Here is a 19,593-nt window from a genome sequence, read left to right on the forward strand (position 1 = left end):
CGGTTCTATTGGGCCGTGTGGGTCCAAAGCTCCGCGGCTCACTCGGTAAGGAAAACGTCCGTCAGATCTATTGGGTGAGCGGTAGGTAAAGAGGGGTGTCAGTTGTAGCCCGCCAAGCGAACGACATCTTCCGCTCGACGTCCTCAGCGAGGGCTAAACTCTTTATCAGTTTTAGCGGGCTTTATTGTCGGGGACTAATTTGCATACGCTGTTTTCTAGAGGGTAACGGTGTTTCTTTCACGCCTTTAAATGGGAGCCGCCGCTGAATTCTTGGCTTGGCTAGGATGAGCGCGCCTTTTATCGGGAGCTGCCCATCGGAATGTACAACCTGTTGTGTCGCCCACAACACAAGCGCGCACAATTGGGGTGGGGGGGCGGAGTCCTTGTGTGCGGCGAACTCTCTTCCTTCCTTCGGTCCCTGAAGAGCCTTTGAAATGCTGGAGCGTCCGTTTCCCGATAATGAGGGGGAGGAGCAGCCATTAAGCGGTATCGCAGGCGGTCCCAGCGGGCGATGAAAAGAAAAGAAAAGAAAAGAAAAGAAAAGAAAAGGAGGCGGACCGCGATGATACCCGGCGGGGATTGAGATACTGCGCATCGAGCGACGTGTTTTGTGTAGGCCGGGCCCATCTCGCTTGGCTACTTGTGGGAATCGCTTGAGCCGCCCCCTCGTGCAGAGCACCGGCGTAATAAGCTCATGGAGGATATCAGTGGGGTGGTTAGAAGTCGAAATTGACGGCCCATGGTCAGTGCAGAAAATCAATAAATAGGCTGTTCGTTAGAGAAAAAAAAGTTTCCAATCGAGATACCTCTGGGATCATAGTTCGTTCTTATGTTGGATTAAATTGAAACCATTTGAAGGACCGTTACATAACATCCCGGGTTATATGCAAGTTGAGATTGACATGAATTAAAACTTTCGAGTCAACTCCTGTTGACTTCAGAGACATAACCCACACAGTATTGTTTTCTTGGCAGTTACAGAACTGATTAGTCATTGCTTGCCCTTCCAGGTCCAGTTTCAGGTTTGTTTTAATTCTTGGGCTGCAGCACAGATCTCTGCAAATAGTCCTTTCGAGCTAAAGAGATTCATTGCTCTGCAAATTTTAGCCTGCTAATTACAGTGAATATATAAAAGCATGGCTGCCTGACAAGAGAAAATAGCTCTTGGCAGTGAGATAAAGGCTACTGCCTTTTCATTAGACTGGACTCTGCAATACAATCTACTGCAATGCAGCATCGTTCTCTAATAATGAAACACCCCTTGAAAGAGTCTGGCTAAAAATCTTGCTAAATCTGATTTCTGAAAATCTAGCTAAATCAGACTTTTAAGTAAGGGGCTCTGAAGTAGGAGCTGACAGACTTCAAGTATTGGCTGCTTTTTAAATCTCTGGCATCGCTTCCTATTGAGGCCCCATGTTTTCAATATAAAAACTACAGTACTGCTACAGAATGACACCCAAACAAAACCTGTGGAACTGCTAGCAAGTGGGAGCATCTGGTGGGCCATGGCTGGGCTCAGATAGTTTTTATCTAATTATATTACCTGTCCCAGGATTGCAGTGCAGCACCCCTCAGGGATCAGATCAGCCTGCATCAAAGTAGGCACAAAAATTGTTACTTCACTCCCACATCTTTGGAAGAGGCAGACAACAAGGATCCAAGAGGGGGTAGGCACTAAACAACTGGACCCTGTTGCTTGTGGTACAGTTGGATACCCAAGAGCTTTGGCTTCTACGGTCTTGTTCAAATATTTAAAGAATTGATTATGGGTTTTCCATTGACTCTTTTGTTCCTCAAGAGATGCTGCCATTCTCCTTGAATGTCAGACTCAAGCCTTTACAAATTAGCATATAGCCACTTAAGAAGCATGGCTTCTAGCTAGTCCAGGCTTGAAGCAGTGTACAGATCTGGTCATTTCACTTTTGGATGCCATTTCTTTTATTACGAAAGGCAATCACTTATCAGGCTGCTAAGGAGTGTAGACTGGTAAAGAACATTGTGTTGTTCAGTTTTGCACTTGTTCTCTCCGGTATTGCTTATGAGAAGGTTCTTTCAGTTCGGGCAAGATGAATTGCCAAATTGTTTCTATCCTTACAGAAGCAGTAAAGTGAGCTCTGGAAGGCAGCAGTGGTAGAGACCACAGTTCTGAGTTGACTAGATCTGTCCATTCTAGCTGGGAAATTTCATGTGGCTTAAAAAATGCCTGATTTCATAACAGATGGGGAAATGAACTGTTGCTGACTTTGACAGACTCTTGGAACTGGCCTGATGAAATTTTTTTCAGAATCTTTGTGGACTTCTTATTTTTAAGCAGCCATGACTTCTGTTTCTTTTGCAATTTTTTAATGCAACAAATGGATATGGGATGGGCTAGGAGAGCATACTCCTGTTCGGCTCAAGCTTTATGTGATCAAAAATGCTGGGCTGCAAAATAAAACTTGTAGGATTTTCTCCTTTTCATCAGCACCCCCACCCCCACCCCCGGAGGTAAGGGATACCCTATTTTTCATATTCCCCCAAGCACTGATTGGTAAGTAACTCACATTATTGCATTTGACAACATTCCCCCACCCCACCCCACCCCAGACACACTTTATTTTATAAACAGGATTTTACATGAGTCATGGTGGCACAGTGGCTAGAAAGCAGTACTGCAGGCTGCTTCGGCTCAGTGCTGGTTGCCTGCAATTTGGCAGTTCAAATCTCACCAGGCTCAAGGTTGACTCACCATTCCATTCTTCTGAGATGGGTAAAACAAAGACCCAAATTGTCATGGGCAATATGCTAAGTGTATAAACTGCTTAGAGGTCTGTAAAGCACTATAAAGCGGTATATAAGTCTAAGTGCTATTGCTATTTAGCTGAATTTGTTGCAAATGTATAGTTTGTTTTTAAAATCTTTCTTAATGACACCTCAAACAGCTGTTTGATCAGTTTAATCAGAGTCAGGTAGAATATTCCAGACATTGACCACTTTGTTCCTAAAGTCGTATTTCCTGCAATCAAATTTGGTGCGGTTTACCTTGAGTTTGTATCTATTGTCTGCTCTTGTATTGTTGTGGTTGAAGCTGAAGTATTCATTGACAGGTAGGACATTGCAGTAGATAACTGTATGTACTATACTTAGATCGGACCGAAGGCGGCGTAGTTCTAGGTTGTCTAGGTCTAAAATTTCAAGTCTGGTGGCATAAGGTATTCTGCTATGAGTAGAGGAGTGGAGAACTCTTCTCATGAAATATTTCTGGACTTTCTTGACTGTATTAATATCCGTTATGTAATGAGGATTCCAGACTGATGAGCTGTATTTAAGTATTGGTCTAGCAAATGTTTTGTATGCTGTAGTTAGTAGTGTGATATTACTGGAGAAAAAGCTACGCAGGATTAGGTTAACAACTCTTAATGCCTTTTGGGCTATGTATTATTAAGCCACTAAATTGGAAACCTTCAAGGTGACTGATGTTTTTAAAAAATCACTATACATCCATTCAGTGTTATCACACACCAGCTCATGGCCTATTTGAAAAGCCCAATTTTTCACCGCCTTTCTAAAAGCAAGTGGGAAGGATAGGGCTGAGCAGAGTAGCAATATTTTCCAGAGTCCAGAAGTGATAACATTCCAAGGCATTTCTCTAGAATTCAGATGGCATTGTTTAACAGAAATATATCAACCCCTGCCAGATAGGTCAGGCAGTGAATACCAGAGAAAAGTGGTACTGAGACATGTATATTTTTATAGATGACAACCTGTACTTTGAATTACACCTGGAAACACAAGTATCTGAGGATGTAAATTTGAGCTGCAAAAATCCAAAAGACCACAATATCGTTTGCAGTGTGTAATGGTCACCCAGAGATTTCTATCCCAAATCTGGCAGAACTACTGCCTGCTATATTCTGATAACTGTCTCATGGCATTGTTTCCTGCTCACCAATCCTAGTCATGCATGCTAATATTTTTATCTACACCTATGTATATTGTGTGTCTAATTTTCTAAAACTCACCCAGTTAAATATTTATTTTAACTCATCCAGTTAAATATTCCTGAGGCAAATGTTTAAGATGTAACAAATCTATTTGTGGATTGAAATGCATGTCATTTAATCATGTTGTACTGTTTTTATACATATTCTTCCCATTTTTGATCCATTAATTTGAATATACTATTTGAATTACTTTTTTCTTCTACTGATTAGTCTGACCCCTTCAATTAGATTGCTTCTTTAATTATGCTTAACTTCTTCTATTAACCATTAGGCAAATTTTACAGAAATACATGCAATAGTAACTGAATGACTAGAGTTGGGTATAGTAACTCTATATCAACACACCATTATGACTTTTTTTCTGAATGAAGGAACTCTATTCACAATGAGCTTTATGGTTTTTGACTATATTTGTGGGAAGGCATATTTGTTCCTTTAATAAAGACCTTTGTTCTATCAGTACATGTGAAGCGATTTTCTAGTTTTAATGAAGTGCAAAGCTTAGCTAAACCAAATCAGTCCATTTTTGCCTCTGTGTGGCTATCAAAGCTAATATGAAATAAAACAAGAAACATATATTTTATGACCCCTACATGCTTTTTATAGAAAGCAACTACTGCAGCAAGTCAACGCAACTGATTTTACATTAAGATATGAGCATAGAACCTATATAAGATCATGATAAGATTCTCACAGATTCTCAGATTCGTTCTGAGTTTCAGAAACAATGAATAGTTAAATCAATATTTATGATTTGTGTTTTTCTTTTGAAAAGCTTGAATAGCATTTTTCAATATTACATAATATTCTGCCTGCTTCCTCCTATCCGATTCCCATTTCAAAAGAAGGAGTCCAGCCAGGCCTCTGCCCCAATCAGCTGACAGTCAGGAAGGGAAAGGTTTTGGGAAGCTTGTTCTGGAGCTGCCACTTTTTCATGTAAGGAGCTGGCTTCCTCAAAGCCTAACAAGAATAGGAGAGGCCTGCAGTCTCCCAACTGTCAGCTGATTGAGACAGAAAGCTCCAGAAGCAGCTGCTATTTCTGCAAGGAATTTTTGGTGCACTGAAAATAGTGGCCACTTCTGGGATGCAGTCCTGTGGTCCAGGGATGATTAGCCTTTCCTAACATAAAGTTCACAGATCTTCAAAAGGTATGTGTGCAATGGGTGTGGGAGAGGAGCAGCGCTAAGATCTGTGGGTACACAGTGTGTGTGTGTGTGTGTGTGTTGCAATGTTTCTGTGGTCAGTCATAACGGCAAATGACTTGGGCACATTACAGCAGCCATACATTCATAATATCATTATAAACAGTTTTTGGAGTCTGTTGTCAATTTGAATGGCCGGTTGCATCTTGAATTTAAGAGATCAGTTGTGTGGACTTCCAGTTTGGGCTTTTTTGGCGATAGACTGAAATCCGCAATCATACGTGGTTTCGATCCGTGCTAGCTGCTGGAGCGCCCCGATCCTTTGGAATTGGGACTGAAGCCACCCCATAGAGGTGGCAAAGAGGGGGGAAGCTACCAGCTGAGTCGAGGGGAGCCGCATCTCTCCTCCTCAGCTGGTCATTACTACCTTTCCCGAAGGCAGTTGCAGCGGTGGTCAGAAATGGCCACCTCAAAGAGGAACCCAACCAGACAAGATTGAGCAGGAGGGAAGACAAAGGGGAGAGCTTGACAGACTGGGCTAAGCAGAAATAACATCTAAGCAAGGTACCCTGGAACTAAAATTATTAAGAATGTTATTCCTAAAAGAAGATTTTTAAAGAGGCGGAGAAGAGTCAGAAAAGGAAAAAGTACTTTTTCTTTCTCACATGGACAGTTGCAATTGGCTTTTAATGCTAAAAAGAAGAGATTTAAGTAAGAAATTTGTGTTAATTTACTTTGACACTAACAGGCAATTTTAAGCTGAAATTAAAGTGTCAAAGGGAAAATAAAGACTTTCTGGATGTTCTAAAGCCTTCAAAAGGAGGAAAGTGGAGATAAAAAGAAAGGGTGGAACTTGGAAACAACAGAGAGTACCACCTGGAAATAAAAAGAATTAACTGAAAATTTAACAAGACTTCCAAAGGATATATTGTAACTGAAACTTTGTTACAAGATAACAGAGCCCTGGGAAAGAGAAAGTAGAAAAAAGAAGAAACAGTTTTGGATTATTTGGTGATTTTTGGAATTTTGGGTGTTGGATTTTTAGTGGTTTGAATTAAAATTAATCGGGTGGTCGTCTAAAAGTGCTTAAAATGGCAGTACTCCTCGAGGAATTAAAAATGGAACTTAAAAAATGAAAGAAGAGTCTCAAGAGGGAGGAGGATCCTTTGGCTTCACACTTCAATTCTTAGAAATGGAGATTATGAATTATGAAAAACTAGAAATGCTTGAAGAACAAGAAGGGTTGGACAAAGAAGAAGCCATCTTTGGTGACCAAACAATTCAATGTGGGGTAAAATGGAAAAAGGGGGGGAAAGGGAATTAAAAATACAAGATTTGAGGAAACAACTAAAAAAAAAAAAGAATAGTCTGAAAAGTAAATATAACATTAGGAAGAAGCAGAAAAGAGGATTACAGAGGGGAGAATCAGAGAAAGAGGGGGACAAAAAGGGTGATGAGAAAAAGAGGGGAAGGATAAAAAGGAAAAGAAGTTATAAGGGACAGAAACAGGAAATAAACAGTGGAAACATACAAGGATTAAAGGTATTAGCCTATTTAAAAGACATAAAGATAATGGTTAAAATATAAATTAAAAGGATTCTGCAAGGGTATAAGATATAGTGTTGTTATATTGGAAATAGTAATGAGCTAGAAAATATGAAACAGGTGATTAAAGTGAAAGACAAAACTGGTATTGTTATATAATGGAATGTTTGCTAATAATTAAATGAAATAAAGAGAGAAAGGGAATAAAAGTAAAAGAAGAGGGAATAAGAGGAATGAATGAAAATACTTTAATTGTTCTTAAAATACATTGTATAAAATACAATTTAAAAGAAATGTAAAAGATTTATAATGAAATCAATACCAGTTTTCAGGATGAATTGGAATAGAATAACTACTTTATTCATTATTGTTATATAATTTTTCTTTTTTTAGAATTTAGTGTGTATTTTTAAGGGAAAGTACCAAGTGGAATTAGGTTGATAAGAGTTATATGATACAAAATAGATATTAGAAATTGGATGTTATAATTATATAATGTATAAATTAAATGTTTAATGAGATTTGAAAGGATAACAATTCTAAGATATAAAGGTGACACACTCTACTTGGTAATCATAGGGGAAACCTTGCTTTTCAATGCCTGGAAGGGGAGGGAATTGTTTTTTTTTATTCTCCCTTTCGGGATGATGATGGAAAAAGAATGTATGGAATTGTAAACAGGACAGACAAAAGTACAAATATAATGACTAGAAAGATATAGAAATGTAGAAAAAGATATGTAATTGAATTAGAACGGAATAAAATAATCATAAATAAGGTTGAGGAAAGTAAGGGAAGGGAAAATTATTGAGACATTGATAAAATAGAGACAAGATATGAAATTGAATACAAAGATGAATATGTAACTGAGATTATGTCTGTATGGAGATGTGATAACCCGGAATCATGCTGCTCTCAAAAAGATATTTGTATTATGCTTTATGAAAACTCAAATAAAACTTTTATCAAAAAAAAAGAGAGATCAGTATCTTGAGGACTACCTGTATGATATGGCATGCATATTATAGAGCAGTAAGGCTTGCATCTTGATTTATTTACCATTTTTCTGGTTATGACCTCACTAATCTTAGTGATTTTCACTATTCAATTTTCAATTGAACTAAAATCAACAATTAAACTTTGCAAAGGAATGTATTCAGCTCACTAAAGTGGTTATTGTTACAAAATGCCTTGTTATTGTAGCTTTCTGTGTTGTAGTTACATGTGGAGGGGAAAACTCCTTGACATGGAAATTCTGGTTTTAGATTAAGATCATTTCATACCTTAAGGGGTGACTGAATTAATATTTTAACTATCAAAGGAAAGTACATGGATTAATACTTTAACTATCAGAGGGAAAAATTGCATCTCAAAATAAATATCCTCTTGATAAAAATGAGCTTACTGACACTACTGATCCCTTAAAAATGTAAGACCTTAATTATTGTTTTGATTGCCCTAAGAAATTTAGTTTACAATCTCCTATGCCACATTAGTTGTGAAAATATCTTGGATAAAGAACAACATTTTTCAAAAGCTTAGTTTTTCCATTAAGAGAAAAGAAGAATGAGAAAGCACACAATGCTTCAATATATGCTAGGTGGTAAGATCTAGGACTTTTTCAGGAAATTGTTTCCATATCCACTCTTGGAATTCCCTCTACATAAACTCCAGGTTTGTCTGTCTGTCTGTTTCTCTCTCTCTCCCTCATTTCATATTTCTACAAAGACAAAAAGCACACATTCAGTTTCTCCATTTTGTTTCCAGAACAGAAGTTTAATCTAATATACATATTCCTAGGTACAATAATAACCAGAATATGCCTATTGAAAAAGTTAAAGGGTAATTTCTCTTCTAGCTTTGATCAGCTTGAGTTCCAAATAAAAACAAACGCTCATTATTTCTACACAAAACTAGAGTTTAAAAAGTTGAGGTTCAATGAAGAGAAAGAAGACGGCAACGGTAATCGAAAACAGGAAAGCAGAAATTCCAGTAGGACTTACTGTTGCTGATCCGGGAACTGCACCAAGTGCCTGCTAGAAAGGAAACAACATATAAAGCCCCTCCAACAAGAAGTCCAGAAGGCTGTGCGGCAAGTTCGTCAGTCGCTCCTGGATATAACTTATTAATTCAGAACTGGCCAGAAGGACATGTCATCTTCAGGCAGAGGTCAATCATTAGCCCAAGGCTTAAGATAAAAGAGAATCTTATCCCTCTACCAAAATCAAACTGCCATAGTATTGCAGAGTAGGATTACCTACATATAAAATTCCACAGGAAACAAGGATAACCAACTGACGTTAGGAAGTAAGGAAGAGGCAAACGTATATGGTCAAGAAGTTCTTGATTTCCCCTATAACGTACTGGGATGGAGAACCCCATTACACACAATTAGAGGATGTGAACATGCACAACAGGATCCAACGTCCACAGAAACTAAAGACTTGTCATCTAAGGAATCAAACATATATTAAGGTCACATATAGAATCAATAGCTTTCCCCCACACAGCAAATTAGCTCTTCTTCTACCCTCCCAGCTTATGTTTGGGCTCAAAATGACCCCCATGTTCACAACTTTCACTAGAACCTCACATTCATCTCTCTCACCAAAACATCTTCTACAGCCTGAACTGCAACATAGCGAGTGAAATGTTTTCTCCGTGGGAGGAGAGTGTGTCTTTGGAAAAAATTGCATTTACTGGGAGGTTAAGGACAATTCTTTTTTGCTTTTTTTAAAAAAAAAAAAAACCAACCATCCTCCCTCTGTGCAGACAGTACACACACAAGAAGCTCTAGTGTGGAATGCCACTGCTATCAATAAGGACATCTCCAAAAAAAAAACAAAAAAACCCCAACTTGGTTTTGTTTAGTGCTCAAACTCTGGACTCTTCTCTTAGCCTCTGAAAGTCCAAATTAAGTCTACGAATATCTGGACTCTGTAGCGAAACTATAGAACCCAGAAAAACAAATGTTGTGTTCACTCCTATTTGTTGAACATTATTCTTGTACATTTGGAAATATAAGGCAGAAAGCCTGGAATGCTGGTGCTTCCTAAGAGCTTTGCTATTGGGCTTCAGCTACAGGTGGTGCTGCAGGCATATCAGTCCCACTTCGCAACGGATCAGCCTTGGAGAAGTTAGTCTCCAAAATGTGGCGCTGAAGATGCCGCACCCACTCTTCTTGGATGGAGAGGGGTCCTTGAAACTCCACTTCACAAAATCTGCAGAAAGAACATGATGTCAGTTAGTGTCGTTAGGATGCCAAAGAGTGAAACTTTATATATGCAAAAAGATCTATTGAGATTCCCGATTTATCTCTTTGTTTCTAAAGAGGTTTCAGAAAAGAAAAATTGTCTGAGGTCACACAGATGCATGGTGTAGCCACAGATAATCCCATGATTAATATACTGAATTTGGGAATTCGTACAATAGAAGAATGAGACAAACCTGCACTTTAGTGTGTAGATGTTGCCCACAAATTTCACCAAGGAAGTCTGTGGTGGCCTAGGAACCAAAGAGGGCACTGGTCTTACTCTGGGGGCTGGCTGGCGGACCTCTTCAGCCCTCTGTTGCAAGTCACTGGATTCCTCTTCCCTATGTAGAGGAGCCTCAATGGGCTTAGCCTGCCTCCGTTCAAACTCTAATGAAGAGAAAGATTCAGTTCAAAAAGTGTGATGGGATATAGTAAATCAATTGCAGATCAGATAGAGGTTGAATAAAAAAGACCTTTTAATATTAAATGTATTCAGGAAAGTCAGTGCTGGAAAGGCGGATAAGAAAAGGGAGTCTGAAAGTCACATCAGATCTTCTGCCCATTTTAGAATACAACATTATCGGAGCTTTTAACCTAACGGTCTCTTAATTAACCTTACTCAAATGCTTTACTATAACTACTCAAACCATTTGAACCATCAGGCACAGGCAATGAGGCTTTTACAAAGTACCAGCACTCAAATCCCTGCCAGCACACCCACCTCCCCACAAGGAAGCTAATACCTCCTCTACCAAGACCTTTCTCTCCAGCAAGCTTTGCAATGCATCTTCGGCTGGCAATCTTAAGAGCAACGACTCACTGTTGATGTTATGTTGCTGATGCTCTTCCACCTTTACAAGCGACAAAGGGGACGTGATTGCAGGTCGCTCACTGCTGCCACAACCATCCACAGCTTTACTGTGCTCGTTTGGCATCATTTCCCCACTTAGGCTTCTGCTCATCAGTGAAGGGCTGCCTGCATGCAGGCTCAGAGCAACTCTCTTCCCAGAGGCATCACCATCACGCAGGTGAGCAGCGTTGCGGAACTTCTTTGCAAAGGGCCGGCCACCTTGGATGTAGCTGCGATAGGCTCCCGCTTTCTGGGGGCGATGCTTGATCCATTCACTTAAAGTCTCAATTGGGGATCCATTCACACACCATTCAGTTACGCCAAACTGTCTGAGATGTGCCCGAGCATGGCTGGCTAGTGCTTTGCGGTTCTCAAAGTAGAGGCCACAGAGTTCACAGCAGGCTTCACTGGCTGGAAGCAGAGAAGGCAGGGAGCTAGACTGAGCAAAATCCTCAATAAAGGACTTAATCAGCAGTTCAGAATTTGAATGATACCCTTACCTGTTCCATCTCATGATTTCTATGTCTCCCTAAATATTACTCAGGATTAAGGCTTTTGAACAGTTCTGTTTGAAAACCCTAACACACTGTTTTCTCCAACTCTTAATATCCTACTTACAAGCTAAGTAAACTCACTATTCTTTGCATGAAAACAGTTAGGCTGCAAATACCTTTTGGTCATTTTGAGGGCATGGAACTATGATTGAAAGACAGTAGTTTATTTATTTGTTTGCTTGATACTCACTTCTGCAAATGATGAAACTTCTTTATCAACCATGATGACAGGGTGGGAGAATTAAACATACAGAAAGGAAGAAAGATATGCTCACAATTATACACCTTAAAACTATCCCAATAGATAATGATTTGCACTAAAGAGCTTGCAAAAAACCGCTGAGTATACTACTACTACAGGCTTGAAGTTATTATAAAACAAAATAAAATACCCAGAGTTACTTTGGCATCTGTGCCTGGTTTACTATTTAATCATCCCATCTTTTTCACTCTACCAAGTCAGAAAGCAATTCAATTTCACAAAGAAAAGCCCCGTCACCGAATTCTGAATTTTATTTGAATCCCTCTCAAATCCTTTCCCTGTACCTTGATAGCACTTACATGTATGAGTGGGCTTTTCATGTAACAACTTGGCTTTGAATGGTAATTCGGTCTGGATGTATGTTTTATGTTTCATTTCATGGCCACTCAGTCGTTCATCTGACAGTGGCCGTTTAGCAGAGAGTGGTGCCAAGAATCCCTCCTGTGACTTGAGTAAGGACAAGGACATATCCCGACCAAGATGTGGTTTTCCAGTCTTTCCGCCCAGTGGAGACAATGTCATGGGCTGCAGAATTTTCCCAGGCAATTTAGGATCAGCTCCATCGTCTCCCATAGATGTGGGAAGCTCAATGCTCATTGTGTTTGGCTCCTTCTTTATCAAGCACGGCTTGTTCTTTTTCTTTATGATTTCACGTAATGTATCAATGGGAGATCCATTGACTGACCATTCAGTTACTCCCATCTGACGTAAGTGAGACCTGGCATGGCTGGACAACCCCTTCCGGTTCTCAAAAAACTCGCCACAAAATTCACAACGAATTTCCCGGACAGGGTCTGCACGAGCAGCTTAGAGAAAGACACACACAGAAAATGTTTAACAAACAAGGAACTAGCAGTAAATCTGAACACTATGATTTATTTCTACAGCATTTTTCAAGTCACATAAGGGTGGGCAGATCCAACCTTGTCTATTTGTCTATATTTATGCTTCAACCATTTACAACTTAGAGGATAGCTGTTCTCCAATGTTGCCAAATTTTTAGATTTTCAGCAAGGGATATATGCTGGTTGGAGAATTCTAGTATTTAAAGTCTAGGGCATCCGGAGAGCTCTCAAGTTTGGGAAAAGCTACTCTACAATGATTGGCTGTTTAGACCTGTATTTTGGGAATTACTAAATGTTTTAAACCTTCTTGCTTTATTAAGAAACTATCAAAAACAAAACTATCCTTTTCCATAGTATAAAATACATTTGCATACACAGATAAAATTGTCAAAATGGCATGCAGTCTCCTGTTATCCAAAATTCACTGCCTAACAAAACAAAAACAAAAAAATGAAATATCTTATGAAATTTGGTTTCATTTAGATGTGCATCAAAAAACTATGTCGTGTGGGCATCCAATACCCATTACTAACACTTACAGAGATTGAGTGGAGACATCTCTTCCCGTGGTGACCAGGCTCTGTCGGACAGATGCGATTCATTATGAAGTCCCCCAGATATCATTTCCCGCTTGATTTCCATTCGTAATTGGTCTTGCTTCAATTTCTTATGCAAAGAAGAAGGAAGCCCGGAGAATATTTTTCTAGCGGTTGGGGGAGGGGAAGAGGTAGGCGAGTGTCCCATAGGGCTCCCTGGCTGCTGTGCCTTCTTAGAGATCCCAGGCATGTGGCTTTCTCCTGGGCTACAGGGTTCCAGAGAGCCTCCAAGAACCGACTGGGTCACTGACTTCTGACCATGTGCTGGGGAACTTGAGGTACTGGTCCGAGGTTGAGCTCGCCTTTTCAGAATTTCTCGGAGTGTGTCAATTGGAGAACCGTTCACGTACCACTCAGTCACTCCCATTTGACGTAGATGGGATCTGGCATGGCTGGAGAGCCCTTTGCGATTCTCAAAATATTCCCCACAGAATTCACATCTGATGTCCCGCACAGGTTCTGCACCAGAGGCTGAGAATAAAAGAAAGAAAGAAGAGCCAGTAAATTAATGTGACTGAAAACAATATGCAGGAAAAAGCAGGATGATGTGGGTACCAACTATGTATTCCCATCCAATATGGAGTATGAAGCAGATATATAATGCAAGGGTTTTTTTCACAAGCAAAGCTGGTATTTCAGTAAATTTGGCCAAAAGAATAAACACCAATAATTCCAATAAAACACCATGAAATCTAGGTTAAAGCAAGGCTCCCTGTTAATATGGACAAAGAACTGAGAACAGCAGAAAATGTCCAATTAAAAAAGGGTGAACACAGCTGATACAAGATCGTCTAATGTTAAAGTATAGCACAGTTATATAGTTTCCTTCTAATCCGACTTCATTCAGCTTTTGAGGGAAGAAGTTCACACATTTCCATGGCAGTTACCACATAGTCACTGTTAAAATACAAAAGCACACCCGCCCCCCGCGCCGTCTGCATTAAGCACACTGGCTTATTGTACACTTGAGCAGTTAATCCCAAAGTATAAATTAATAATTATATTTTCCATCCCATCATTCAATGTCTACATAAGTCTCCCTATAAAAGAACTCGCCCCCAGAAAGCTTGGGGAAAACCACCAAGTGTCCTTTATTTGCCACCATGCAATTGTCTTTAGGTAATACAGAACAATCAAACAATTGTTAAATCAAAAGGGTAGGAAGATACCCTTTGACTGGTTTTATCTAATTACATTAAGGGAGGAAAACAGCTATGATCTTAATTACCTTGAAGTTACACTCCTTCACCCCTGATACGGGATGGTGAAAACATTAGTTAAAGCCCTGATATAAATGGCAAAAGAAACCATCTTCATCCTAGTTCTCTAAAAGCTAAGACTGTATGTGTCAAAGAGAAACATATTGGTATTCAATATTCTGTAGCGAATGAATACAGCTAGTGAATGCCCTACAAAATGGAGAAGTCAGAAACCAACCCAGGGCCACAAAAAGGCCCAGGGGCTGCAAAAGAAAAAATGTTTTAAATAGCAAAAAAACAACAACACCAAACCCTTCCCTTTCTATAAGGTACTATGTGGAGTCCACACTTGTCTTTTGATATTTCTAACTGCATAGAAAACAAGCATATCGCTGGGTCATACCTGGGTCAAGGTTTGGTTATCTATTCTGACCAAATAGAGCAAATGCCCAGAGAAGGAACTTCAGCATATATGCAGAGGCCAGCTGGGAAAGGTTTACCCTTGAAGGGAAAGTGCAATGGAGATTGCAAGCCAAAGAGTATGATTCTCCACCCCATTACTGGTTAAATCAGACATAAGGCAGGTAATGACAAGAGGTCTGCATTTCTAAGTGCACAGCTCCATGTCACATAAACAAAACTAGAGGGGGAGAGGGGGAGGAGGAAGAGAAGGAGGGGACAATAGCCAGTGCTGATAGAACCTACAGAGATTGAGTGGAGCCATCTCAGCATCTGATGCCCAGTACGCACTGGAAGAAAGACCCTGTTTCCTTTGTAGACTGGCCACAAGTGACAGCCTGTGCCCATGTGGCTTCAGCTTCTTGGATGGTGGAAGGGAGTGAGGTGAGAGTATAGATGGCTGTTTGCCCAAAGGCCTTGGTGAGTGTGCTTGTTTCATGCCTGTGGTAGGTGTTGCTGTAGCTGTACTCTTTGGGCTGTGTCCATCAGAACTCCCAATCTCCCCTAATGAGTCTCTCTCGCTATGGATGAGAGAGGAAAGACGGCCTTTGAAGTCTTCATTTTTGATGAGATCATTTAAAACATCAATAGGAGATCCTTTAGCATCTGGATTGCTCACTCCCAGGTGTCTCAGGTGGGCTCTAGCGTGACTTGACAGCCCTTTTCTGGTTTCAAACCAGGCACCACATAATTGGCAGTCAATTTCTCTGCCCGAGTCACTATCTACAGCTGCGGAAAAAAAAAACATTGATCACAAGAGATACGATTACATAAATAATGTGTCTCAAGCACCTTTTAAAACCTGAAAAGGACTTTTCCCTAAAGGTCTCGTTTCTTAGAAAGGGCATGTTAAAAATATTTACCTATAGGAGTAATTGATAAACAACTCCAAAGGAGAGGCTTGTTATTCACCCTTAGCAGAGCTGCAGATTTAATAGTTAAAATAAACAATTTTGCAGAAGAGATATTTAACATTTCCTTTCACTGACCCAGGTCAATTTTTCCAACAACGTTCTCTTTTTTGATGTATAGGTTTGTTCTATCTCAGCTTAAACCAACAGCTGTTTAAGTATGCGTAACTACTTTTGAGAATGGAATATAAAAAGTTAGTTATAATGTCAAATTTCCAAATATCAATTGATGCCAGAAAAATCAGATAGCCGACAGAACAGTGCTATTTGTATTTGCCTAATATTTCATGACTTGAAGCTCCTTACCAATCTGGTCAGCACAGCTAAATGACATTCAACTGAGTGGAATTCTTCCCATAAGAAATCATTTCTCCCATCTATCCATTTGCTAGAAACATCTTCATTTAATAAGCTTTCATTTTGATTTCAAAATAAGACGGATTGAGAAGACACTGTCATACCTTTTGCAGTGCTGTGCCTTTTATGTATTACAAAATGTAAAACTGACAGGAGTTGTTAGTTGGGTTTTGCAGAACTAATATTTTAAGAGCTTATTTTAATTAATTACATTTATGCCTATGACAAATGTACACAAATGTTCAGAAAAGCCATATAAGCCATAAAGAAAATAACAAGTTATAGTTTAAAAATCTTCTATTGGATATGTAAGACAAAATAATATTTGACATTTCTTCATTCAAAATAAAGGCAGCATAGGTTTTTAGAACACAAAGTATTTAGAGAAGACATCCATTTAGAGATGAGTAATAGCTCAGAGCAGGATTGGAAAATTAAAGTTTCTGGTGGCAACCTCTTAAGCGTTATAACTGATGCAGAATTGTACCATATTTTAGGATTGTAATTAAAAGTTAAACTATTACATTGTGAACAGTGTGTCTGCCCTAAATTTATTCCGAAAAGCAACAAACAGTACTTGGATACACTATATAATTTTTAGTCAGTGAAACTAGTGTAGAATTCAATGATGGGATGAATATATCAGGTTGAAATACATTTTGCATAAAAGTAGTGCTGTGGACTTTACTGCTGATACAACAATGAAAAGAACCACAACAGAAGCCTTATGTATTATTATTCCTTATCCACTTCCTAGACATAAAAAGTTATCTTAGAATCCTTGCTCAAACCCATCAGACAACTGCTCTTTCTTTATAATTCTACTTACCTCAGCCTATATGCAAAACTAAATGAAATTCACTGTAAACTACCAGTAACAATTACTAAAGAGCTGCAAAAGGCTGAATCAATAGCACAGACACTAAAAACTCTCCAGTGCAAAAGAAATCACGGTAGGATAGTGGATGGCTTATACCATTTCTACAGATTTCACAGAAAGGCTGAACAGATTTAGCCCTGAATATAGAAGCCAGAAATATATGCTAAATTAGTTTCAGATCAGAGAAGTTCCATTATGAGTCACAAGTCCACAAATCTTAAAATAAATCCCAACAACGATGGCAAAAAGGAAAAATGTGCATGTAATTGGGGGAGGACCGTTGTGTAAACTAGAAAGAATTCTTCAGTCAGAAAACTAGTGATGCTAGTAGCATTAAAGTACTACCTTGTATTCTATAATTATTATATATTTTTAATGATTATTTCTTCCCAGGAGTCTAAGAATGTAATCTATTATTTTCAAAGGTAATGTAACTTTGCTCAAGATTTTAGAAAGAAGAAGATGGTGTTTATGCCTGCTGGCCCTTTAATGGAGAAATATCGTTGAGTTCCAACCATAAGAACATATGATCTCTGGGCACAAATAAAAATGGCACACACAAAAGCTTCGCAGCAAAACCTGGAATTGTGTAAGTATGAGGGAAAAGCTGGACAAAGAGACTGCTAAATTACATAGAATTGCCTCTTTTGCTGAGATGAAGTATTTAGGATTTTAAAAAATGCAAAACCCACTTACTCGGAGAAAAAAAAATGCTCCATCTAATTGACACATAATCTCAACCTCAGTAGTTCTTTTAGAACAGAAATCTTTGCACCAGATCAAATGCATCCTATTTGTCTTATTCGCTCATATGGTGCATGTCACAAATACTATACTGTACACAAGTTGCGATGTGTGTGATTGGAGTAACCCAGGTAAAGCCCAAAGTTGTAAAAATGCGTCTCCCGACTGGGCAATCCTGCAGAGATTCACGCTACAAGGTAAGGTGCAAGTCAAAGAGCTCCCTGCAGTAGCAACCTGCAAAGCCAGCTCTCCTATTTGCAAGCAGCATCAGGATCAAACAGACTCACTTAGATTTAAAGGGCCTTCATCCTCCAGTTGTGACCACTGTGTTTTAGGTGAATTCTGCAGAGGGCCCAACGGTAGCTTGGGGCTTTTGTCTTCAGGGTTCTTTTGTGGCGGAGAACCAGGCAGAGCAGATGCCATTTTCTTGAATATGGGAGATCCTGGTTGGGAAACATTCTTGGGGGTGAAACCTGGAGGGGATTTGATTGCTTTGTTTACAGGTGGCTCTTGTGACCTTTCCGAAGCTTTGTCGAGAGGCAGCAGCAGTGTTGGCCGGGAGGACCCTGCAGACCTTTCTTTGGGAGAGGCAGATTTTTTGCTAAGACTTGGAGAGACGGGGCTGCTGTCCACTTTTCCCTTCTGTTTCATCAGTTCATAAAGTAAGTCGATAGGAGCTCCACTGCTCTCAGACTCAGCCACACCAAGCTGCCGTAAGTGAGAACGAGCATGGCTGGACAGGCCCTTGCGGGTCTCGAAGCAGGTGCCACAGACCTCACATTTCGTGAGGTTTGGTGCTGGAAAGAGGAGAGTGACTGATTGAGACAATGTTAAGCTTAATCCTAGACTATCTTTGCTACCACTCAGCAGACCAGAAATGTATTTATGTTATCTTGTTTGGGACCCTTCTCCACAAAACAGCCAGACTTAGATGAGGAAAATGATTTCTGCAGTCTATTTTACAACAGATACATTTGCTAAATGATAAGTGGTGGTTGCAAATTTCTTCAGTAAAAATCAAATCAAGATTAACTTCTCATCCGTTGTGTAGCCATCACTCTGAAACATGTTCACACATAAACTCGTTTCAGCTGCCTTACCATAACTAAATCCTAGAAATCACACAGGATCAATTCCCTACACTGCCTAACCATCTTAACACAACATTGTAACTCTTACTAGACTTTCAAACTTATGGCAAATGTAGTTTCTCATCTGTTGCTGGACATACAGCAGTAACAGGACTCTATTATATATACAGCTGCAGTGGGGAGAGATGAGAAATAGGGTCTTCCTCAAGTATCCACAGCATTCCATCTAGTCTACTGAGGGATCAAATATATCTGTCTCTTCTGGATTTTTTTTCTTTCAAACTTCCTGTTATAACAATATGATATGATTTTAAGAATTAGTGCTTAAAAATAATTATTTTCCTCCCAGTGTTTCTTTTGTGTTTTTTAAAATATATAAGCTTTTGGAAGGGAAATGTCTTGTTTTTATTTATATTTTAGGTTGCTCTTGAATTGTTTTCAGCTGAAGATCAAAGCAAAATATTTTAAAGAAATATAGCTATTGATTTGCTATATTAAATAAAATAAAAAGATGCCTATGTTTCAATCTTCTCTATGTATCGTGCCTGTTTCAGAAATATACAAATGAATATACAAATCAATATTTAAGATTCCTGCAAAATAAAACTTCATACAATCATGAAAAAAACTTGTGAATCCCCAAGTTATATTTAATCTGGAAGCATTGTGACCTACAATGTGATCTGAATCTTACCTAGTTCCTATTAATTTATTGAGATATTCTGGCTAAACAAACAACACACATCTCCACTGAACACACTGAATCAACACACACACTCTCTAGATTTAATAACTGGTGGTACTTCCTATAATATCAATGACTTCAACTAAAAGTTTCCTGTATCTGTTGACAAGTCCTACATATCAGTTTTAAAGTATTCTGTCTGCTTCTTTTTACAGAGCTACTTAAATTCATTGTAAT

At 39.1% G+C, this 19,593-nt stretch overlaps 1 protein-coding gene and 1 long non-coding RNA gene across 15 annotated transcripts in view; one reads left to right on the forward strand and one right to left on the reverse strand.

Annotated features, from left to right (window-relative positions):
- Positions 1-2: 2 nt before the first annotated feature.
- On the forward strand, positions 3-18,202 carry LOC148126973 (uncharacterized). Its single transcript, XR_015741774.1, has 3 exons — positions 3-45; positions 17,262-17,425; positions 18,084-18,202. It is a non-coding gene; the product is annotated as an uncharacterized LOC148126973 (long non-coding RNA).
- WIZ (WIZ zinc finger) overlaps positions 8,426-19,593 on the reverse strand; it is a 61,134-nt gene continuing 49,966 nt past the window's right edge. For 10 of the 14 annotated variants that reach the window (XM_026696220.2, XM_087924691.1, XM_087924690.1 and 7 more), the window contains 7 exons: positions 17,868-18,377; positions 14,935-15,417; positions 12,974-13,501; positions 11,889-12,395; positions 10,744-11,184; positions 10,118-10,310; positions 8,426-9,891 (listed from right to left, as the gene is read on the reverse strand). In XM_026696220.2, coding sequence (XP_026552005.2) covers positions 9,735-9,891; positions 10,118-10,310; positions 10,744-11,184; positions 11,889-12,395; positions 12,974-13,501; positions 14,935-15,417; positions 17,868-18,377 — 2,819 coding nt within the window. In that variant the 3' untranslated portion in view covers positions 8,426-9,734. The remainder of the gene's footprint in view (positions 9,892-10,117; positions 10,311-10,743; positions 11,185-11,888; positions 12,396-12,973; positions 13,502-14,934; positions 15,418-17,867; positions 18,378-19,593) is intronic. The other 4 variants (XM_087924696.1, XM_087924695.1, XM_087924694.1 and 1 more) reach the window with 3 other exon arrangements.

This window comes from Pseudonaja textilis, chromosome 2, assembly GCF_049901715.1.
Source record: "Pseudonaja textilis isolate UNSWEBS1 chromosome 2, rPseTex1.2, whole genome shotgun sequence".
NCBI classification, from domain to species: domain Eukaryota; kingdom Metazoa; phylum Chordata; class Lepidosauria; order Squamata; family Elapidae; genus Pseudonaja; species Pseudonaja textilis.